This window comes from Pyricularia pennisetigena, chromosome 6, assembly GCF_004337985.1.
Source record: "Pyricularia pennisetigena strain Br36 chromosome 6, whole genome shotgun sequence".
In the NCBI taxonomy this organism is placed as follows: Eukaryota; Fungi; Ascomycota; class Sordariomycetes; order Magnaporthales; family Pyriculariaceae; genus Pyricularia; species Pyricularia pennisetigena.
In genome coordinates this window covers 1,708,959-1,731,713 of record NC_043744.1, presented here as the reverse complement: position 1 = coordinate 1,731,713, position 22,755 = coordinate 1,708,959, and the positions used below count along the sequence as shown (strand labels likewise).

The 22,755-nt window shown below is 51.6% G+C and overlaps 8 protein-coding genes across 8 annotated transcripts; 5 read left to right on the top strand and 3 right to left on the bottom strand.

Moving 5' to 3' along the window:
* Positions 1-1,858: 1,858 nt before the first annotated feature.
* On the top strand, positions 1,859-2,746 carry PpBr36_04328 (uncharacterized protein; the record flags this gene model as incomplete). Its single annotated transcript, XM_029891490.1, has 1 exon — positions 1,859-2,746. One exon carries the CDS (start codon positions 1,859-1,861, stop codon positions 2,744-2,746), a length of 888 nt encoding a protein of 295 aa, XP_029749693.1.
* Positions 2,747-3,663: 917 nt separating this feature from the next.
* PpBr36_04327 (uncharacterized protein) lies at positions 3,664-4,485 on the bottom strand (the record flags this gene model as incomplete). The annotated part of the gene is made up of 1 exon (XM_029891489.1): positions 3,664-4,485. The coding sequence occupies one exon, from the start codon at positions 4,483-4,485 to the stop codon at positions 3,664-3,666; it is 822 nt and encodes a 273-aa protein (XP_029749688.1).
* Positions 4,486-6,045: 1,560 nt separating this feature from the next.
* PpBr36_04326 (uncharacterized protein) lies at positions 6,046-7,125 on the top strand (the record flags this gene model as incomplete). The annotated part of the gene is made up of 2 exons (XM_029891488.1): positions 6,046-6,801; positions 6,886-7,125. The coding sequence occupies 2 exons, from the start codon at positions 6,046-6,048 to the stop codon at positions 7,123-7,125; spliced, it is 996 nt and encodes a 331-aa protein (XP_029749689.1).
* A 2,058-nt stretch (positions 7,126-9,183) lies between these two features.
* On the top strand, positions 9,184-9,481 carry PpBr36_04325 (uncharacterized protein; the record flags this gene model as incomplete). Its single annotated transcript, XM_029891487.1, has 2 exons — positions 9,184-9,262; positions 9,339-9,481. 2 exons carry the CDS (start codon positions 9,184-9,186, stop codon positions 9,479-9,481), a joined length of 222 nt encoding a protein of 73 aa, XP_029749690.1.
* A 2,873-nt stretch (positions 9,482-12,354) lies between these two features.
* Positions 12,355-13,935, top strand: PpBr36_04324 (uncharacterized protein; the record flags this gene model as incomplete). The annotated part of the gene is made up of 3 exons (XM_029891486.1): positions 12,355-12,545; positions 12,619-12,843; positions 12,936-13,935. 3 exons carry the CDS (start codon positions 12,355-12,357, stop codon positions 13,933-13,935), a joined length of 1,416 nt encoding a protein of 471 aa, XP_029749691.1.
* A 2,209-nt stretch (positions 13,936-16,144) lies between these two features.
* Positions 16,145-16,769, bottom strand: PpBr36_04323 (uncharacterized protein; the record flags this gene model as incomplete). The annotated part of the gene is made up of 2 exons (XM_029891485.1): positions 16,145-16,655; positions 16,720-16,769. The coding sequence occupies 2 exons, from the start codon at positions 16,767-16,769 to the stop codon at positions 16,145-16,147; spliced, it is 561 nt and encodes a 186-aa protein (XP_029749684.1).
* Positions 16,770-17,929: 1,160 nt separating this feature from the next.
* Positions 17,930-19,195, top strand: PpBr36_04322 (uncharacterized protein; the record flags this gene model as incomplete). The annotated part of the gene is made up of 2 exons (XM_029891484.1): positions 17,930-18,118; positions 18,212-19,195. The coding sequence occupies 2 exons, from the start codon at positions 17,930-17,932 to the stop codon at positions 19,193-19,195; spliced, it is 1,173 nt and encodes a 390-aa protein (XP_029749685.1).
* A 175-nt stretch (positions 19,196-19,370) lies between these two features.
* PpBr36_04321 (uncharacterized protein) lies at positions 19,371-21,229 on the bottom strand (the record flags this gene model as incomplete). The annotated part of the gene is made up of 2 exons (XM_029891483.1): positions 19,371-20,893; positions 20,983-21,229. The coding sequence occupies 2 exons, from the start codon at positions 21,227-21,229 to the stop codon at positions 19,371-19,373; spliced, it is 1,770 nt and encodes a 589-aa protein (XP_029749686.1).
* Positions 21,230-22,755: the final 1,526 nt, after the last annotated feature.

Here is a 22,755-nt window from a genome sequence, read left to right as displayed (position 1 = left end):
GTACGAATTGGGTGTGCTGTCAGCCTGTGGTTCCTGTTGCCCGGATTGAAAAATGCAATTTGCCTCATTGTTTTCTTTTTTATCTATTTCTTCTCTCTCGCATCGTGTGTGATTCATGGAAGGCCCTAGCAGATAAAATATAAGGTAGCCCTCTATAGGTTGTCAACGAAGGCGCTTTTCCATCTCCGGGCAAGCTTCCGAAATTCGAATGAGTCCGTATTCGTTCAATCTGAATTCTCGCCGGTTGGGAAGTTGTTCTGGTGCGAAACAATGTTGCTAAGATGATTCAACTATCGAATGCATTTTGGGACGGGTCAAGAATGAGTTCCATCCAAAGAAATTCCCTTGGTAGGTAGGCATCCCCCTGGTTGAGTGACCAGGGGAATTTGATTCATGAGGAGCTAGCCGGAGCTTGGGTGTTATACAAACGTTGCGTGTTGCGTGTTTGTCAAGTTCTGTCACGAGTCACGGATAGGAGAAAAAGAAGTAAAATACCTTACCTATTAGATATTTACGTTATCTACTTTTCCCAAGTCAACAACAAGATCTTGATCCAATTACTACTATATTGTGGTTAGATGGAAAAGTAACCTACGTAGGGGTCAAAATCCCCGGTTGGCTAATCAATCCCCAGCTCGGTGTCAAAACCTTGATTGACAAACAGAAGAAGCTTCCATTCTCAGCACGCCCCACCCCCTGCCACCAAGTTAGGTTGTCGGCACCCACTTCAGTTCTCAGCCCGCCCTGGCATACCCCCAGAAACAGCTGGATACCCCCTGTCCCGTGCTGAGTTCCGAGCTTCCATAGCCTCCCTCGCAGCCCGCAGGCAGATAGACCTTGAAAGTCGTCCATGACGGCCGAGTCACATTCTCAACCCAGTCCTCTGATGTTGAACCCACACACACACACACACACACACGGCACGCGGCTTCTCTTTCAGGCTTCTAGATCAGACCTGTAGACGTCAGCCAATCAACCAGCCCATTACCGACCTCTTGCCGTTCAGTCTTTTTTACTCTGTAGTAATTGTCATATCTCTGGGAGCAGGGAACCAACCTAGTCTGACGGCCTGTTCTGTCACTTTGATTTGCCGCGAATCCGACACCACTGACGCCTAGCTTCGTGCACAACCCCGCCCCGCCTGTGACCTTAGGCTCTTAGCCTCGCCAATAAATAAACTTGTTCTTGCGCGTGTGCCTGCCCAACGGCGCGGCCTTTGACCCTAAAAGCTGCACGGACAGGCACCAAAAACCGACAACGAGGGGAAGGGGTAAACGAGTAGAGGAGGAAAAAAAAAATCGACAGCTACTTGATATTGCTAGCTCGGCGCATTCATCAAATCCCGAACCCAAGGGAAAAGCAATTCAGAATCTACAACGTAGACGCTATCCCACAGCGCAACTTCTCCAAATTACCACCAAATATAGCAACCAATCCGACCATACTTCCAAACTTCCAAACTGCGCGAACACGATAATCCTTCAAACTACCTAGCATCCCATCATCGGACGACGCTTTCTTTGCCCATCCTTTTTTGCCCCAAAGTTGACGCGCATACGCACACAGAGGAAATCGATATTGAAACCAGAGCAACGCCATTCGACTTAAGAGAAAGGAGACACATACCGAGGCGTAACTCTTTTTGCCATAGCGGTCCGGCAAACCCCGATCTACGTGTAGTCTTCGTCTCTCCTACACGCCTTCTCTGAAACTCGAAGTGCCAACCGATCAGCGGGCAGGACGAACAGAAGGCTTAGGACGAGCACGAAGGCGTAGGCCGGGCTACTTTGCGGCTCGCTCGCAGGAGGAAGAAGAAAACACCCACACATACAGACGTACCAGTTGCCCCGTCGCAAAGATGCCCCGACAACGAAATCCACGCTCCATGTCATCCTCCGATCAGCCGCCAATCCCGATATCAATAACCATATGCGGCGACGGCGGCTGCGGCAAATCATCGATAACGCTGCGGCTTGTCCGCTCCCAATGGACCTCGGAATACGACCCCACGATTGAGGACAGCTACAGCGTGACGCGCCGCATAGACGGTGTCACGTACCACCTGTCCCTCACAGACACTGCGGGACAGGAGGAGTACCGCGGCATGTGGGCGAGCAGCAACCTCGGCGCCGACGCCTTCCTTATGGTTTACGATATCACCTCTGTCGACTCGCTGGACGCGCTCAACTACTTCAACGACCTGATCGACATGGAGGCCGAGACGAGGATAGACAACGCCGCGCGGGCCGCCCGCGCCGGTGTCAGCCCCAGCAGCCTGGCATACGACGGCATTAGCCTACCCGGCTCGCCCGGAGGGATGGGCATGAGCGGCGCCAAGACGGTACCGCCGGTCAAGATCGTGGCGGGGAACAAGTGCGACCTGCAGGAAAGCAGGCAGGTGCCGGCGGCGCAGGGCCTCGAGTGGGCGCGCCGCCGCGGCTGCGGGTTCATGGAAACGTCGGCCCGGCTCGAGGTCAACATCGAAGAGACGTTTGCGCTCATCGTCCGTCGCGTCGTCGAGAGCCGTCGACTAGCCGAGATGGGCATAATGGACCACGACGGCGCCAGGATGGACAAGCGCGGCATGACGAAGCCCCTGAGCCCGCTGCCGTCGCGCGACACGGAGAAGTCGATGGCTGAGGAGCGGCATGGCCACAGGGGCCCGGGGGTTAGAGGCCCCAACATCAACGGCACTAGGATTGGGGCCCGTGGAAAGGGATTTTGGAGGATGTTGAGATGTTGGTGACTTGGGCGGACAACATGGGGGGCTCCGAGAGAGCCTTTGAGATGAGAATCACGACACATGGCCTTTTTTTTTTTTTTTTCGTACCCGAATTTGATCCTTGGGTCACTCGTCGCGTCTTTTATGTTTTGGCGAAAGGGATATCCAGACTTCACAGTGCATATTTCGCACTCGTCGTCTATGTGTGCAGCGTTCTTTGCTTGACGACTTTTTTTTATTCTCCCCGTTATGTTTCCAGCATGATTAATTTGCTGGGGGTCTGCTGTCTTTTTCTTTCTTTTCTTTTTTTTTCTCTCTAATCATTCTTACTGATGAGATTCTCGGGTTTATTACCAGGTCTGGCGTTTTGGAGTTTGGACCGGTTTTTCTCCCTGGCTGCATGGTCGGTATACACAAATGTACATGGAACGGAAGAGCAATACTTCACGTGGTTTGTACGGCCGGGCGTTTTTTTTTTTTTTTTTTTTTTTTTTTTTTTTCAACATGGTATCAATCAAAGTCTTTGGACATGATCAATACTATCCAGTTGTCGGCAGGTTTTGTGATAACGTGCGAATCAAACCTCGATGCTCGATTTAGAATTTAAATGGTAAAGGTATAAAAGCCGAGCCTTGCTCTATCTCGATTTGCGGCGAAGATGTCGTCCAAGATCAATCCTCGTGATACTCACCTATATCTGACCAAGCTGCTTTCGTCAGAAATAAAAGCCTCCGTCTAGATGGTCTAGCCCGTAAACCGTGAACTCCCCTACTCCCTGGTGTCGGATAGCCCTACTCTCTATTCTCTGATAAACAAACAAGTAAAAGAAATGAAAGAAAAGTGAACCGAAAAGAGACCCAAAGTACAGTGCGCACATAAAACCCACAAAAAAGCCCAGCCCAAAGTGAGCTGGACTTTGACTACAAAACCCGCCACAGCACTCATGCCACAGCCGCCGCCGCGGGGTTCTCATCCGCCCAGTCCCTCCAGGCCTTGTAAGCGGAATACTCCAAGCTGACCTTCCTGCCCTGGTACCTGACGACCTTGAGGTCGACCTCGCGCCACTTGTCCTTGCGGCCCAGCCAGCCGGCCTTGCGCATGAGGCTGATAATCGTTTCCTCCTTGGTCCAGCCCTGTTCGGGGGCGACATCTGGGAGGTAGGTGGCGCCGTAGCGGCGTCCCCCGTGGTAGAAGCTGATGCGCAGGCCGTGGGTGCCGAGGATCCAGTCGTCGGCGTCTTTGGCGTCCTCAAAGTCGGTCAGCAGCGTGACGGCAACCTCGAGCGAGGGCAGCTCCGAGGCGCGCACGGGGTCGAAGCGCGTGTCGTGCAGCGCTGAGGTCAGCACGTACGATGCCAGACCCTCCTCGAGCGGCTGCGGCTCGAACGTGCCGATGCATCCGCGCAGCTGGGAGCCGCGCCGCGGGTGGATCGTGTTCAACGTCACAAACAGCGGGGACTCTTTTGGCGCCGCGGCGGCCGAGGACGAGGACAGCGAGAGCTCACTTGGGCCCGCGGGCGTGGTAGCCGCCGTGTCCGTTGCCAGCGACGTGGTGCTACTGGCTGCCGAGGAACCCGAGGAGTGGTCTGCCGAGAGGTCTGCGACGCGGCGCACCGCGGGGGACTGCTTGATTGCGGCGCTGTTGGAGGCGACCAGGTATGCGGCCCACGACTTTTCGACCTTGGCGAGTGGGAGGGGTTCGCGATCTTCAAAGTGCGCCGTGAGAACCTCAAAGCAGAAAACACAATGTTCGGTGGCTGCCATGGCTTCTGGTTTGGGCTGGTAGCGGGTTGCGGTAGTGGTTTACTGCAAAGCGAGTGCACTCTCGTGACCGAGCTGGTGTGTGAATGAGTGAAGGGAGGTGAGTGTGGCCGGGGGAAGGCCGGGGCGTGAGAGACAAAGGAAACACAGGTTAAATGTCTGAAGTCGGTTCTGACGAGGAAAGAGTTGGGCAGGAGGTGGCTTGGATTGCAGAAGCTGGCTGCAAGTGATGAGAGAACTTCGATGATGTTCGATAACGTAAACGGGCTTGACGCAGGTTGGAAGGTGGGGTTGGAGCTTGCTTAGGTGACTGTTCGTCCTAAAAGCATAAGGAAAATGAGGGGAAGGTTGCAGCTTGCGAATTGTTGGTTTGTTGGTTGGTTGGTTGGTGAGGAGATGCGAGCCATGTTGCAACATTGAATCTGACATTCAATCCCGACTTCCACCAAAGCACTGGCTTTGACAGCGTTATATCAAATGCCCATTCTGAGATTCTTGGAGTTGTCGGTTCACGTGGTGTTGGCTGACTTTGTACCAACCCGCCTGGCGAATCGACCTTTGTGATAGCAGCTGCTCAATACCTTACCAAGCAAGAAATTGATCAGCAAGTTATGAGAAAGAAACAGCCGAGATTGTTTCAGGACAATGCAAGTTGTTGGTCAAAAAAGTCAGCTGAAGCTGAAGACGTGAAATGGCTTTAGCTCTTTCAAGGCGGTGTGCCGTACTCGTGGGTTCTATTCTAGATTTGACCTAGCTGTCCGCCGAGTCATCCATAGAAGTTCAGTCGAGCGATTAGATATAGAGTAGGTATTATGTACTAAGCACCTTTGTAAAGATTATGACAATACAGCTTGGCTAGGACTTTTCTACATAGTTGCAATCTGGTTAGCCGGAAGATTTTTTCAACAATTTGGATGATTTCGTATATGTGTAACAATAACAGCGAGACCAGGTATCAGGTATCTAATCCATCATTGCAACGCTCCAAACCCCACCGATCTCGGCACTCAACTACCATTCAGACTGCCGGTCGTAGATCCTAACCAAACAATGTCCTGCCAGTAGTACGCGCCAAGATCGGCCCAATAGCAATGAAGTCCTTTGCAAGCCACGAGATGTACTATCAGATCCAGATCGGATTTTTCTGTGATGAGGGGCGAGCCAAATAGAAGACATATATTTTTTAATATTTCACTTCCGGGTCATCTACCTATCAAACCTCCCACGGTTATTTCAACTCTTGGGTTACACCCGTACTAATTATCCCGCTCGCTCATGACAAAAAACACCGATAAATGGTGCCCTGGGATACCGCCCAGCCCGATCCCAAAATGGCAATCGGATCTTGATGCAATGCCGACCAAGATTGCCGGCTTGTCTATCCACGGAGGAACCGTACCCTGATTCCATGCAGTGATCGCATGTCAACGTTAACGCACTTCGTGGTCAAGACGGTGATAAATACGACGGCATGTCTGTCCCGTTGATAAAAGTCGTTCAACCAGGCCGGGCCCTTAACTGCCACCAGCAAACAGTTGCTTCCATCCAAATTTTGTATCAGCAATGGCTGTGATCATGCGCATACTCACCGCTGCGGCCATTCTTGTAGGAAGCTCAGCCGCCTCCCCCAGCGCCGGGTTGGAGTCCCGCCAAGCACCATTCAGTCCACGTCCAGGCTACTTTCCCGCAACGGGCGACGACACCATAGCAGGCGGCATATTCTGCATCCCGCTGAACGAGCTCGGCAGCGCCGTGGCTAACCTCAACCTCCCAGGCGGCGTAGGCACCGAGATACCCCGAGCCGGCGCCCCGGGCCCTGCCAACGGCCCATACCCGGCCAAGGTTGTGACGGACCCCTCGCTCCCTGGCCACACGCTGTATGTGCCGTCGACGCCGCCGCCTGCTAACCTGTCGGTGCCCTTCATCGCTTGGGGCAACGGCGGCTGCGCCATGGATGGCGGCGCCACGTACCGCAGCATGCTGCTCATGATTGCGAGCCACGGCTACGTCGTCTCGGCCGACGGGCCGGTCGCGCAGCAACGTCAGAGCCTCGTCAGTGACATGCGGGCGTCGGTCGACTGGGCGCTCAGTGGGGGTGCAGACAAGTACGCCAAGATTGATAGGGACAAGATAATCACGGCTGGGCACAGCTGCGGCGGCCTGTCGGCCATGTCGACGGCGTACCATGACCCGCGCATCCACCGGGTCATCTTGTTCAACATAGCCATCTTTCAGGACAACAGGCGGTATCTCCTGCAGGAGATCAAAGTCCCTGTCGCGTGGTTCATTGGAGGTCCAAAGGATATGGGCTACCCTGGGGTTAGTTTTCTTTTTTAGTACTCTTCGCTCTTCGCTCGAGCAAGACAAAAGCTGACTCTTCCCATTTGGGTTGATTCGCTGCAGTCCCAGAAAGACTACAACTTGCTCAACGCAGGCCTGCCGGCATACAAGGCCAACCTCGACACTGGTCACGGCGGCACTTACGCGGCCACTAATGGTGGCAAGTTTGGCAAGGCAGCCATCAACTACCTGGAGTGGCAGATGCGTGGTGACGAAAAAGCCAAGGCGGTACTTCTTAACCCTGCCTCTGAAGGAAGCCTTGTCAAGGACAACTGGAGTGTGGAGTACAAGAACTGGGAATGAATGGTTGGAAAGACAATTGCAAGTGAGTCGAAGCATGTTGTCTATGTCGATAAAAATAATCAAGAATATTCAAAAACAATTGTCTAGGGCTGATTGTGAGGAAATATATTAGATCGGCTTAGATTTAGTAGCATTTTGTGCGAGGGATTTCCATGGATCATGCCAGCATTTGGCTCCCTTGCATTGACATCTCCAAGTTTTGAGTTTTTTGGGTTCAAAACGACTTGAGGTTCTCAATTAATCAATCTTTAACTGAAAGGCACCTAAATTTGTTATGCTTCATTCGTTCTCGCTCGTCCCGAAGACTAGGATAAGTAGGCGTTTTGGGACATCCAAGAATGGATGCTGTATGAGATAAATGGTCAAAAAAGGAGAGATGGATACTCGATCAAGATCACCATACACTACCGTGTATTAGGCCTAGAACTGGAACTGGACACACAAGACAAATGTGGCTGAGCGTAATCAAATTTGTGTTTGATGAAGAGTGCTCCCTGGTGGTGGTTGACATTGCCTCCCCATGGTTAGGTTCCTGCGTGGGTGGCAGGCGGCGGCCTCGACAGATGGCTGGCGTCTACCATTACGTCGCGACTCAAAGATGAGACGAGAGTCCAGACGTCGGGTTGTGGATACGACCGGCAGAGGGAAAGGTGTAAGGAGGGGTGAGCTAACGGGGCAAGGTGGTTTTTTTTTTTCGGGTCTGGTATTTTTTATAAGCTTCTATCGTTTAAACACGATTTGCACGGAAGGAATGAAAAAGCTTGGCTTTTCCGGAGCGAACTCGTCTCGTCGCATGTTTGGACTTGGAAAATCCGGGAAATAGACAGTGTAGAGGCCTTGGCGGCGGTGGGACGAGCATCCGATTCTCCACCGTAATCCCTTGGCATGACGGCTCAACAGGGGGTTGTGGCTGCGCGTCCTGCTACACGGAAGCATCGGCAACAGTTCGCTAGTGTGTATGATCTTCAGCCGCCAATGAGGCCCCTGAACACTCAACCAGTCAAAATTTTGGGTCGCAACCCCATACATACTATTGATGCACTCGTCTGCTGCGTTCTGTATGAGGATTCCAAAGTACCCCGGCTTGTTACTACGTAAATCCAGTGGTGTTTTGAAGGCAGAAAAGAAAAAAGAAAAAAGAAAAAAAGATACAAGACAAATAAGGCCCAAATAAAAATACAGTAGTCAGACAGACCAGACCCTGCTTTTTCAACCCACCCAGACCAGTTTCAGGCCCTCGCCTTGCTGGGTTCCAACTTGCCCCATACTCTGACAGTTTAAGCTTACCGTTTGATCGTAGAGACTTACTCTTTTGGGTGAAGTGGTTCTTGGTAGCAGGTAGGCGAACTCTTGTTTCCAGACCTAGGTATCCCCCAAATGCCGGGCTTGTACTGAGATCTAGAACTTGTTTGTCGCCAAGAAGGCAGCCCACTCGTAACTGGAGGTTCAAGTGGCCCAGATGATTCTCCTTACGGTACTGTACAATAGCAAACAGCAAATATGAGGTCCCTCCACCTCTTTGACCCCGTTATCATAACACGCAAAGAAAAGAATGCGAGATATCTGACCCAGAGCCGAAATTTGCCCCATCACACTGTATGGTCGGTCATAGGGCCGTGCCAAATCTGGAGAGTGAATACATGGGGGAGGGTTCTCCACCCACCCATGTTGTTGACTGTGTTCTATCCTCATGGCCAATATGTTTGGCCATCGGAGGGAAGCCTGCCATCCGGTTGTTCGGGCTGAAACTCGGACCGGGCTGCTTGTTGATCACTTTTGATCTTCACCATACCCCTTTGGAATACCGCCAGGGGTGGCCTTGGGGACTTCGGTTCCATTTCAGATAGAGACGAAAGGCTTTCAGGACATGCCATAAATACACGTCCACATCTCTTTCCAACCATCAACTATCACACTCATCTCCATCCCATTCACATTCAATTCTTCAACGCCGTTTATATTCACCTTTTAATCTTTACTAGTAGTGCTCATTCGTTAAGCTCGTCGCCGGCCGACAAATCATCATCAACAACATCTTAAATCCAAAACACCGCAAAAATGCAGTACTCTTTCGTCACTCTTTTCGCCCTTGTTGCCGCCGTCTCGGCCCTGGCTACCCCTCAGCAGCAGCACAATGGTGAGTGACACCGATACACTTCCTACAGAGTGTGATGCATCAAGTTATATGCTAACATCACTCTCGCAACAAACAGCTTTCGTCAAGCGCCAAGCTGCTGATGGTGCCGCTCAGGGTGGCGTCCCCGTCAACGCCGCAGCCATGACCAACGCGGCAGGCGAGGTCATCGCCTTCGACGCAACCAAGGTCTACCAAGACAGCAAGGCCAAGGGTCTGTGAATGGACTCGCCCGCTACGGAAAACCCAAACATATAATGGGGATGACAACTGGGGAAGCCCAGCTGGCCGAGAGTTTGGGACTATCAGTCGTCGGACCAGCTGGCTGTGGGGGCGAGGAGGACACATTAGACGTTACGATACCACCATTTTAATCGCGGCACGGCCTCGAGGACCTCTCCGAGAGGCTGGCGGACAAAGTCGAGGATCTTTCCTAAGAACCTCAGTGTTGAGAAATTGTTCGATATTTTGAGAACGATTTAGAAGACCATAACAGTTTGCTCCCTCGCGGAAAGCTCTGTTGATGTTCCTCTGGGCTAATGATAGCCACCAGCAAAGACCAAAACTTTGAATACAATCTTCTTCTTGGGCGCACTTGCGACCCGGTTATTTTTTTCCACCGAAACTTGATTACCGCAATGATTAATATTGACTGATCCTTCCCATGGTGCTTCGTCCGAATTATTTGAATGAAAGAGATTAGGCTGCATGGTACAGCACGCATGCAGAATATGGGAATCGATTGGAAAAATGTCTCTTGATAGTTCGGGTGGAATTGATTTAGGCTGACTTGGGTTGACAGGGTCTGGACCCGGTTGTGTTTTGACTTTGGCAGGTGCGGTGCAAGACGTGGTAGCCCGCTGAGCCCGCCAAACTCCACTGCCGGTGGAGATGGAGCCCTAATTTGCAACCTCAGCCAAGAGGGATTAGTCAACTGCCCAGGGAGACGCCTTCTTCTTTTGGTTCCCGTGGGTGGCCTGGCCTGAGGTGGATTACACTTGGCTATTTTATTTTGTTTCTATCATTAGACGTGCTCGCTTAAGACACGTACCGAAACCACGCCCAATTTCGTTTGGCCAGGAGCGGCGGGAAAGCATCAAGGTCTCAGCAAGCGCCGCTCGCTTCATGACATACTAACGTTGAATAAACGAAAAATTGACAAGCGTATCGATTCCAGCCCTGGCGGCCGCCGGGCGTACCGTTCAATCATCGTGGTACACTGGCAAGCCGAAGCATCCGCGAACATGGTTAAACCGTATCATTCTCAAAAAAAAAAAAAATAGATCGGTTGCACTGCCTTGACTTTCAAAGGGCTTGACGCCCAAGTTTATGGGAGCGCAAAAGCAGAAGAATCCCTGTTCAAGTCGGTGTCAAACTACGAGGTGTGCAAACTGCGCCCGGCAATCACCTGACGACGTTCGAGAAAATCGATAGCCAAAGAAGTAAGTCTTCCACGGCTGCTGATGTCCGTCAGCACGGTACGCCACGATATGAATTGTCGCTCTTTTTATGCATGCCAGCGAAGTTCGCACGGCTCAGGGTCAGAGTGAGCACATTGGGGAGGCAGGCAGACAATTGGTCGAGGCACTTAGACAGGTTTCTACTGCTGTTCGACGACTCACTTGGGTGGCCGGTTTTAGCCAGCACCTCATATTGATTCTAACTCTGAACTAAAGGGCAGTATTGACGCAACGTATGAGACCGCCACGTTGAGCAGAACATCCAGAAATTGAATATCGCTTCGGCAATATATACCTACCTACCTAAGTTCGGATACATGCCTTGCCTACCCATAGTTGGGTAGGTAGCTTGGTCTCGTCTGTGCCGCCATTATGTCCGGGCTAACAGGCAATATTTTCCCCTTATTCCCATTTCTACATTATCCGCAAGCCTGGCAGCAACAAAATCGGCTGCCAGCGCTAACGCACGGCCACGGAAGGGCGCGGCGGGGATGTGCTTGAAAGCGCAAAACCTGGCCTCTGAGACGCGCCTCGACAAGTTCCTCTCTGGCCTTTTGTTTTATCAGCTCCTAAGGCTGACGGATTCCAGGTTCTTCAAAGGCCGTTCGAGGGCCAGGCTTCGAAGGGCACACCAGTTTGGTTTTCGTTTTGTTTCTATGCACTAACCTGCTGACTGTGTGTTCAAATGGTTGTACTACCTCACAAACTACTCCCTGGAATTGCTAGCCTGGCTAGCACCTTGGCACGATTGGGGGAAATGTCAAGTTATTCCCAGCTGTGGCACTTTTTAGTTGAAGTTTATGCATCCATAGCTTCCCAGACCGCCACCCCATCTCACCGATTGCTCGCACAGCCCTCGGGAGATCGGCGGAGGCTCTAGGGGGAAACCTACAACCGAGAACGCAAACAACGTGCTTCAAGTAACGGTCGTTGACTGAGTTTAGTCAGGAACAATGACATAGCGATGGGGTTGCTTCTTAGTCTTACGGTAGTCCTTTCTGGCTATGGGGGGCACAGGGATCACCGTAGCCTAGCTGTGATCAGCTCCGTTAGCGGCCTAGGCATGCATAAGCTATTGTCTTGAACTCAACCAACCACTGACCAGCAAAACACGTCCGTTAGTCGATTTGCTAGATCCCGTGGTGGTCAGCGAGGCTTACCGTCCTCCCTGTCGCATAACACAAAGATGCCGTGGAATACTCGATGAGACATGGACGTGATGCTGGCCTCGGCGAAGCAACAGGACAAGCGAGCTGTCAAAAAGCAGCTACGCATGCTTGTCTCTCTTCGTGCATCTGCGTGTATAAGGTCAGTGTGAGCCAAACTGATCGGACTTTCCTACCGCTACGGGCCTTAGGATCCCCTCCCTGGCAAATACTCATGACTGAAGCGCTTTAACCTCCTCTTTTCTTTTCCCTTTTTTTTTTTTCTTTTTTCTCATGATTTCGTCAAAAAGCGATCTGGTGCTCTCATCGATTATAATGCTTTGAAGTACCCCTTGCTCAGCACATAGACTGGTCACCTTCGTCTCTTTGACTTTCCTCAGCACAGTAGCTCCTCTGGATTCTGACCCGGTCGGGGTTTTTGGAGATATTGCTGCCGAAAGTCGCAGACTCTGCCCAGGTTCCGGTTAAGATGACAGTCTACCAAGATCCAGGGCACTTTTGTCATGCCAGATGGCAGCAATGGGTTCTAACGCCATTCTGGATACTCCAGTTTACCATGCTGTTGAGTATGTCGGGAATTTTCATCTTCCGCCTCATCGAGACGTCCAACCAACCAATGGTCAAAGGCAAGACCCAAGACGATTTGATACTGCAGCATGTGTGAGTGGGCCACCAAGGAACCAGAACTGACAAGGGTATAAGGGGCTGACTGACATTATGATCGCTATTATAGATGGGAGGCGACGAATGTGGCGTTTCCATTAATTGCGGCCGCACTGACGGGCGCCGAGGTCTTCAGGTTCTTCTACCAGAATATAACCCCGTCCTGGATGGTGCTCTCCCACATCCTCAAAACTTTTTTCGCCAGTATCGTCTTGGCTCTCGATGTGACAGTCTATGTCAAGAGGGTTAAAGACCCCTACGTTACTCCGGGTTTGGCAATCGGTTGTGCTTTGGTGTATGCTTTGACCATTTTTGAGTTTCACACATCATTTCTCCATGATCATACGAGCTTTCCTTGCTGATACAAAACTTCGCCATCTCACGCAGGCTTATCACATGCGTACCGGCTGTCTACGTCACTGTGGTTTACCGTCGACTTATGAAGCACGAGTACCACCACCCAGGTTGTCAAGGTCTCAAGAAGCCCAACCTTTCTGGTAGGAAGGAAGGCGACAAAGCGCCATCATTAAGTCTGACCACACCCTTGAGCGACAGTGGATCACTGGGGCAAGTTGACAAGATGGGTGGGTACTTGACCACTGAGACCGGGGACGACATGGTCAAGAAGGAGGAAGCTGGCCCAGGCATCCAACGTAGCCGGACAATAAGGCTCTCGCTCGCCAGCTTCAAGTCCCTCAAGCGATCCAAGACTATTTCTAGTCGCAAGGCTCCGTCTAGTCCAGCACCCTACGATGTTGTCGACCCAGAGAGCACGGATACCAACCACTGGACCGCGCCTGTCGATGTACCGCTCGAGAAGTACACGCACGAGCGATGCACGGCTTTTGACGAATTCATACAGCGGAGACTGTCAGGCGAGGACATGGACAAGCCTGACGGTAGCTGGATGGGAGGCGCCATCGGCTCATATCGGCCTCGGCCCTCAAATCTGGATTTCTCCTCGGCAAGCAGGAGATCCAGTAGTGGCTACTCTGTCAGCAGCTCACTCCACTCTCCTCTGGGACTTCCAAGGGCGCCTCTCCCCATGCCGACGGCACTGATGGGTAGCAGTTCAAGGATAACGAGCCGGAGCAGCCACGTCGGCGTGCTGGGATCGGTCCCGGAGACGGCTGAACCCAACGGAGAGCCCAATGCACAGCAGCAAAGGCACTTCAGCATGGGCAGGTTACGAAGTATGGCCCCAGACCCTTCGTGGGCCACCGAACCGATAAGGAGGGTCACAATTGCTGGCACGGGTGCACGATATAGCAAATTTGAGCCGATGCAAGGCGAATGGCCGCTCCGCGCCGATTCCGACGTCTGGGTACCAGCTTCAGCGTTCGAACTCGAATCTCAGCCCCTTCATCACAAGGACGGGTCGTCATGACCTGCTGCATACTGTTACGACATTGTCTTTGTTAATGGGACATCTAAAACATTCAGATTAGGAGCAGGTCTTCTGATTGAACTCGGTCTACAAGGTGAAGATCGGCAAGCAAATTCTTTCTGATGATCAATGGGAATACGCAAGCTAAACGGAAGTTAAGATCATCAAAACAACTACCAGCCTGTCGACGATAAAATCGACGAACCCCGGGAGACTGAACGACCACGGCAAGATAGTCACGTTGGGGCATTTATGATGCAAAACTCAAGGACTCTCGCCATTGCACCATCGAAAGCCCCTTGTATATTGTCGACGAATTCCATTTGTATTACTAGACTAAGATAAACCGGCCAGATTAACCCCAAGGGAGAGTCGGGATAGCTCATCAAAACTGTACCATAATCTAATTACAAACTCACAAGCCTCTTTAGATGAGGAAACAAACGTTCACATCGCACAACTTTCTTTCTCATATGCTTTCACTTGTACAGTCGGGTTCATTCCGACGGAATCAGGCCATTGTGACCCGCGTTGCGGGTAGCTGTACCATGAGTTATCCGTTGGACCCATATGATACGACCAGCTGAAAGGTCTTAGCATCTGACAACAATTCCGAGTGCAGATTCCGGTTACCTAATACGTTGAGACGCTTTTCTTGGCGTGGATCCTCACAAAAGCCCTGGTGCCACCACATGGTATGGTCGGCGATGAAGTTGATGGGTATTGATACGGTACAGAGTGCTTTTTTTGGTCCACGACACGAGCTGCTGTGCAACGAAGTGGGAAAAAAACAAAACAATCAACAAACAAATACTAAAGGCTAATTTGGCAAACAAGAGATGAACCAATGAGGATGGCGATATTTGGCACCTGCAGAGCCCCCAGTGAATAAAAAAAGAAGTTGCCGTTTATTCGTCACAAAAGAATTTGCAGTTGGACTTCCTCGTATTTGCAAAAAAAAATCACCGGATGCACAGGCCGACCATTGCCACCTAGGGGTGTATTTTTGCTCCCAATGGCTTGGTAACGTGGGCTTTTGGGGTCAGCCACGCCTGCCATGCTTTGATTACCATTGGCAATAAGATGAAGAAGTAAGTATGGAGTATTATTATCAGGGGTCATCCAAAAAAGAAGAAGAAAAGGACAGGAAAGAAAAGAAAAACCGTAATACTAATGATTCCGACTTTTCTAGCCTTGGTCTTGGCCCTTCTTCCACCCCCTTGTCCAGTAGTTTGCGACCCTTATCCAAATATATCCTCTTTTCATCCTGCCTCCAGGTTTACATGGGGTCCCCAGATGGTAATTTGTGCAAGGCGGGCCTGGGATCCGGCCCTACAGCCGGCCAAGTCGCAACAAAAGAAAAAAGAAAAAAGAAAAAAAGCAAAATGCCAAGTTGCCGGGGAGGATGCTGAGCTGGATACGCGGGGGAGATCGTAGCGAGGGGAGATGTTCTATTTTTTACCATTCTTGCGAGACTGGCGTGAATCTGGACCCATATATCTTTTTATCTCTTACTGCTCATGGGTGTTTGTACCTGACCGTAATAAATCTCAAGCGTCTCCGGCTCAGTATCCCGTGAGGCCGCGTTCAATCTATGGGCCCCGCGTGATTCTGGAGCGGCAGGGCAGTAGTAAACGCGAAATGGTCCGCCCTCAGCTCTGCATGCACCGCGCTGTGAATCCAGTTGATAGCCTGAATTCTCGAGGTGGTCGACTCATGGTGACATATTTGTAGTCTCCGTGTTTTCTCACTGCATCCGTGGTCTCGTTCAACTTGGTGTTTGAATGATAAGGCTTATTCCAGGCAGCAATTATAGTAAAAGTCCAGCAGTCGTAAATAGAGACCTACAATCATTATACTCAGATAGGAACGAGAGTCCTTAGGCTCTGAGGTTCGCTGGCTGTCAGGACACTTATTCTACCGCCGCTGCGAGCTAGGGACTTTTATCTAATAGCATAGGAAGATAGGAGATATTGCTAGGTCGAAATGCATATGCCAAACCAACCCTTTGTACGAAACTTGAGTGCCACTCAAGAAGCCGGGAAGATATATGGCAGACACCTAAAATAGAAGAGTAAAAGCTTGACAAAGCACACCACATAACACAGACGAAACAATAAAACATAGACACCGTCAGAATACGAAGACAGCAACCAAGCGTCTATCTTTCTGCTTTTCTGAAATAGGCTGCTGGAAGCCCTTGCTAATTTCATTCCACGGGAACAACCTGAATATCAACCAGTACATGGCCCGGCAAGTCGTTCATGTTGGCCGCGTTCGGCGCCACCCACCAGAACGTCCACCTCTTGGTGGTCTTTCCATCCTCTCCCTCCTCCTCGCCGGGGACAGCGACCCAGTGGCTAAGCCCCGCCGGCTCCTCGCTGTACCTCAGCAGCAACCTGCCCCATGATTCGACAATCTTCCAACCGTCCGTCATGACGTTCGATCCCACCATCCTGCCTCTTTGCCCGGTGGGCGCGGGCATCTGCACGAGCTGCAGGTCGCCCTTGCCGGAGGGCCCGCGCAGCGCGTAGATGGTTTCTCCAGACGGCTTGTCGGCAAAGAGGGTCAAGGGGCTCGTTGCTGATGTCGACGAGGGGAAAATCTCGCAGGCCTGGGATGAGGCTGCCGATTCGGCATCGGCAGCCACACCTGCCACTATGCTGCCGCGGAAAGTGCGCAGCTGCTGGATCAGGGCTCTGTTGATGGTATCATTCCCGCTTTTTGTACATGTTAGCTCGGAAGGTGTTCTGAGGGAAGCTACTAAGATGAAGGTTTTCTTACCCGACCACTTCAAGCCGGTAGCGACCTTCGAGCTCCAGTTCTGTAGACATGTTGCTGGGTTATGGTTGATGTTTGATAGAGTATATTTGGTCGAATTCTTGATTGTTTTTCAATCCTCTGCAGTCTCAAGATAGGATCATGACAGGAGTCCAGAGCAGCATGGTGGACCTTTGACTGAACGACAAGCGAGAACAAAAGGCGGTGTGTGTATGTTTGTGTGTGCGTGGCGAGCTCGCAACTGTTTCATTTCAAAGAGGTCCTTATGAAGCCGCTATCTTGCTTCACCTTCTGCACTATACAATGATTTAAAACCTTTGGCACTTGCTTTCGCGCAAGCGTGTACCGCAAGACAGCATCATGTATCTTCTTTACTTTGGCACCTATAACTGATATTGCATTTAAGACTTGTTCCCAATTCACGCTAGAAAGGGAATAACTCGCAACTGTGCGTCGTTGTCCACCAGTCGCCGGGAACTAATCAAGAAACTGCTGTACCGAAATAGTCAAAGCAACTTGGATCATCAAAACTTATTTTATACTTGTTTGTTGCATATGCCATCACGCAACCAATTGACCTCGTGAGTGAAACACTCGAGGCGCCGGTTGCAATACATACCTCCTTCCACGAAGGTAACCGCCTTGGAAAACAACCTTTCAACGACTTTGGATGAGACAAGAAATGTGCAGTGAATGTGGTTCAGATTGGATGCGGGCCCAGTGTGAATTACGCTTCAGGATGCAGAAATATTGTCACTCACGGCAATACACGCCGGCGGAGTTACTATGGAGCTGTAAAAACACTAAGGGCCATTAGTGGAAGGTAATTGATGTCCAGTCCATCGTCACTTTTTTTTTTTTTTGTTTTTTTTTTTTTGCCTTCACTTAAGAAGCGCGTTGGCTCGGAGGGGGAATGGCATCACGTGTGGGCTGTGAAACTGAAACTCGAGGCAATGACATCCGACCAAAGCCCCTGTACAGAGCTCCACCTGCTCGTATAAGGAGGGGCCAGGACTGGACGAAGCAGCATTGACTGGGCTCGCCGTCATAAGCTAAGCAAGCGCCTTTAGCTTCAGCACTTGCAATCTAAAAGTAGCAACGTCTCACCAAGATAAACCCCGAGAACCACAACAGAGGAATCATGGAAGCTTTCTTTTGTTCTTCTCTTTTCACGTACGTCAACGACAGCGGTCGATGAGCACCATTATACGCAATGCCTGAAACATCACAAACCTACCCCAATGCGACTTTGACGCGCGTTCTGCTCGTCGCCAGCCGATGGCTGATCTTCATTCCCATCATCACAACAACTCTGCTGCTTTCCGCAGGCACGTTTCTGTATAATGCTCCCTACCGCCCGGCCGTGTTGAGCTTAGGCTTGAGGAGTCTGGCAATGGTTTCCGTATGTAAAGCCGCGCCCTTTTGCTTTCACATCGACAGTCTACGGTAACATTTTGCGCTGACCCTGGCTAACACTCCTCCCCGCGTCGCCCAGTATGATGGTATCATGCCCGTGAATAAGACTCACGAGTCCGACTCGCCCAATTACATGGTTACGCTCCACAAGTTCCCCAATGCATTCAGCTGGGAATGCCCAGATTGTCCGGCCGTGCTGTACTCGCCGCGAGGTTTCGTCGAACTCGCCGGAGTAGCCGAAACCGGGCCGTACGCCGGATACTATCCTCTGACCCTCATGCTCCACATAGCCGACAAGCTATCCGGCAAGAACGATAGTGCCTTCTGGCACTGCTACAGAGACGCGCCCCAGCCCGACGGCACCGACTGCCCTGAAAGTGTCTTCTTCAAGGGGTGGACCAAATCCTTCCACGACTTTTGGCTGACTGGGGTCTCGGAGATCCCCATATCGTTCATCACTTACGTCTTCTGCCTCGTTCTCGCCGCCATGCTGCTCGTCAGTGAGGTTCTCATCACCTTTGCCCCGCGGCACATGAAATGTCGCTGTCTGGTTGGTAAACGCTGGTGTCCCTACCCGAACGGGACGGCGGAGGAGATCGAGTCACTGCCCGAACACCGCTGGGATCGCGTTCGGATCTTCACCTACCCTCTCTTGCTGGCGTACTTGTTCCTTGCGGCCGTGCAAGGTAGCGTCATGCCCATGTTCTTCCTCAGCATTGTTAATTTTATCGACCACGACCTCCCCCAGGGCATGTCTATGCGGCCGCGGCAGAACCGCCCTTACATGGTTTTGCTCTGGCTCAATGTCCTGATGTCGGCTTTGGCGGTAGTGTGTATAGCGTGGAGGTATCATGTGAACAAACCAAAGGGCCACATCACGCTAGACGATTTGGCAGCGTACGAGCCCGAGGGTCGAAGTGAAGCCGCCACGGAGCCGGTGGCCGAGGCAAGTGTGGCGGAAACCGATGCGAATGCCGACGAAAGCGACAGCTCTGAATCGGACGTTCTCTTGCCATTTTCTGATACTGAACCTATTACAGAGGATGAAAGCACGCCAAAGTAATGTTGTTTTCGACAAACACAGTTAATTTACAGTCTATACACACGCGCTTCCTGTTCAACCCTCTCGCGAACCTTCAACCTGATTGGTGCCGCCCCAGAATCTAAGCCTCTTTGATACAGTTTATACCAGTCTCCGTCACATCCCACGTCATTGTTCTTGTTTTGTTCTCAGGATTTTAAACAATTCCCGCAGGCGGTACCTGAAGCGTCACGGTCATTTGCTCTCGGAGTCTTTTGCCACTGTTTGGCTCCAACGTCGAATTGTTGGAGGGTGACCCTCTGTGTGCCTCATCCAAGCTAGCAAGCTCCCCTAGTGGAACCTTGACGAGCATGTTGGTCTGGACGTTGTCTTGAAGCACCACGGTCGCATCGCGGATGACATAACCTCCCCATCGTGGCATCAGGTGGATTTTGACCAGGTAATATAGCGCGCAGGCGACCAGCACACCGACTCCTGCCGCAGCGTACGTCGCGTACCAGAAGCTGACGTCGCCGGCGTACGGACCACCGTCAGGAGGATACCACGGCATTACGATGACGGCCAACGACGCGAGCGTGTTGACGATTAATGCGGCGTTCCAGGCGCGGAACTGTGGCCTCGGCTCGTCACGCCGCCTCCGACGAATCCGCACCACGACCAGGCCAATATTAAGCGCGAGCTCGAAAAACACACCCGGGTACATCTGCAGATCGACCATGAAGTTGAAGGCGTCGCCGGTGGGAACGACCAGGATCATGAGCGTTGTCAGCGCCCACCGCCACGCGTACGGGCCCAGCGGCGTGCCGAAGGGCCTAGTCGAGACCCAGAACCGCGTCCAGGGTATGACGCCCTGACGGCCCGACTCACGCGTCATGCGCGACAGGCCGAGCGTTGTGGAGACTATGCTGCCGAGGGTGCAGAGGGCGATGAGCACATTGAGGCCGCGCACCCAGCCCGAGTCGCCGAACACCTTGCGGAAGAACATGCTTGCCGCGATCTCAGTCGAGTTTTCCAGTTCGTGTTTTGGGATAGCGGTGAAGAAGGCGAGATTGGTGAGGACGAACAGGATGCCCGTGGCGCCCAGGGCGAGGAACTCCATATTGCGGAGGCTCTTGCCGGACTTTTTGAGCTCGCCTTGCACGTTGATGCCGTTTCCAGACCCGGCGTAGGAGAATATGATCTTGACGAGGGCGTTGGTCAGGCCGTACGCGGTGGCGGTTCCGGAGAAGGGGTCGCGGAAGTTCGCGAGCGGGTCGGGGATGGTGGGGACGCGGCCGCCCAGCACGGCCAGGCCAGCGACCGAGATGAGTGCGAGCGTGGCGATCTTGACGACGCCCATGGCGTTGATGACCCAGTACGAGACACGATTGCTGAGCGTCAGCAGCACGATGACGGCCGTGTAGCCCGCCACGGCGAGGCCCTTGAGCTCCCAGGTGGTGTACGTGTGCCCGACGGCTTGGAAGATGTACTTGGCCAACACGAGAGCCATGCTGCTGCCGAAGCCGAGCACGAGGCCGACCAGGGCGATCATGATGGGGAAGAGGTATCGCGGCTTCGGGTAGGACTGCTCGAGAAAGACGACTAGCGACCCTGAGCGCTTGGGGAAGTAGCAGGCGAACTCGAGGAATACCGCGAGGTGGCTGGCGGCGATGAGAATCCCGATGGTCCAGTAGATCATGCTCATGCCGACTGAGCCGGTGCCTTTGAGGATGGAGGAAGCTGTTTTTTTTATTTTTTATAAAGAGTATTTGGTAAGTCGGGGATCAGGAGAGGGAGCTCTGTAAACTGGATATTTCACTGCCACTCACAGGTTGAGAAGACGCCGATTCCTATAATATTGCCGATGTTTAACATGACGACGGTGAAAGGCCCGACCGACTGACCCATTGGTGAGTTCGTCTCCACGGGGACAACCCCGTTCAGGTGTACGAGGCCATCCAGGCTATTCGCTTCGTCCTCTCGTGACGCGCGCGTCATCGTCGGCGCGTTGGTGTTTGCCGACTCCAGGTCCGTGTTGATGGCGGTGCCCGTAGCGGGCGGCAGATAGGGCGTCATGTTTTCTTTTCGAAGCCGAGATTTCCAACTCTCTTCACAGATGCAAAGACCAGCGGAACAGTGATAACTGTTCAGTGTAAGAATGTGTGGTTGTGATGGCAGACATAAGAGGTATAGTCATTCACAGCAGCCAGAAGTTGATAATCATGGAGGGAAGACGAAGAAGTAGCTGCATATGGAATTGTTGTTATATCTAAAGTTTTCAGGTTCGTGTTCTGCAGGAGTCCTCGACGGTCACCAGAGTGACCTGGAGAAGTGCATTTAGAGTGCATGGTGGTCTGCCTCATCCTACAGATTGTGGCATGTGCTTACACGCCCATTGAGGGCTAAATTTTGTAAACGAACATGAACATGTCTGTTTATTCATAGCGTGGTTGTCAAATGCTAGTCTAACTAGGTATCCAGATGAGTAGATATTCTACTATGGCCTTTTGGGAACAGGTTGTGAATTTGACCCGCGGCCTCTCCAAAATTGAACAAATGGTATATATAGGTCAGTGATGTTGTCCCTCCTCATGAGCCACTGCCGTCTTGAGGTATGATGAGAGATAATATTTGACTTTACTGATTAGGGATCAACAAACAAGGCTATGTATGTATGGGATGAGCTCCTAACGTTGTGATATTTTAGCTGTGTATTTGCATTTCGTCTATCTCTACAAGATATGAATACAATCTGAGAGGTATAAGAGAGGTCTTCGTTCTCGGAATATTGTATGTTTACCAACATTCCATGCCTGAGGAAAGATTAGATGCGCGCACACAGTCTATCCAAGTAAGCTTGACTGAACAACTATCTAATAAAAAAGCATCAGTTAACTGGCAAAATCACCGCAGGAAAGAAGTGCCAAAAAAGAAGGCAAAAATGACCTGCCCCCGCCCAGGATTGAACTAGGGACCTTCGCATGAAGCTGACCAGAAAGGTGCTACAAGTGCGACGCGCTACCACTACGCCACAAGGGCAGTTGTTGGACTAGCTCCAAAACAACATTATAAGGCTACGACTAACCCACACCACAAACAGAGCGCGGTTTCTCACCGCTACAAAATGAAGACAAGGAATGTCATCTTGAGTATCATAATTATACCTACCCAGTCACGAAAGCTGGTATTTTTACAGAACAACTTCATTCTTTTTTTGCGGGGTGTTGAGTTTTTGAACCTTCGGTATTTACCTGCCTCCTTGCTTTGTATCCTCAAATCTAGGGATATTATTCTGTCGGTAATCTCAAACCCTCGCGCATACTTCGGGAGATTGATTGTTTAATCAGCTGCACAGGAGCCGCCGACCCTGCATTTGGTCCACGATTCCCTCTGGCCGGGGGCTTAGGATAAGGGTACCAGCTGCGAGGCCAGTGTGTGCTGGGATGATTGGGTGTCAACGGTTGTTCATTCCCAAGCGACACCAGATTGGAATCTCGGCCCGTCATAACGAAAAATTCCTTCTCACGATGGTGTTGAGTATAGGCACATACCTATACTGGTAGCTATAAAGCTTCGCAACTGATATGCTGCATCCAAAAAAA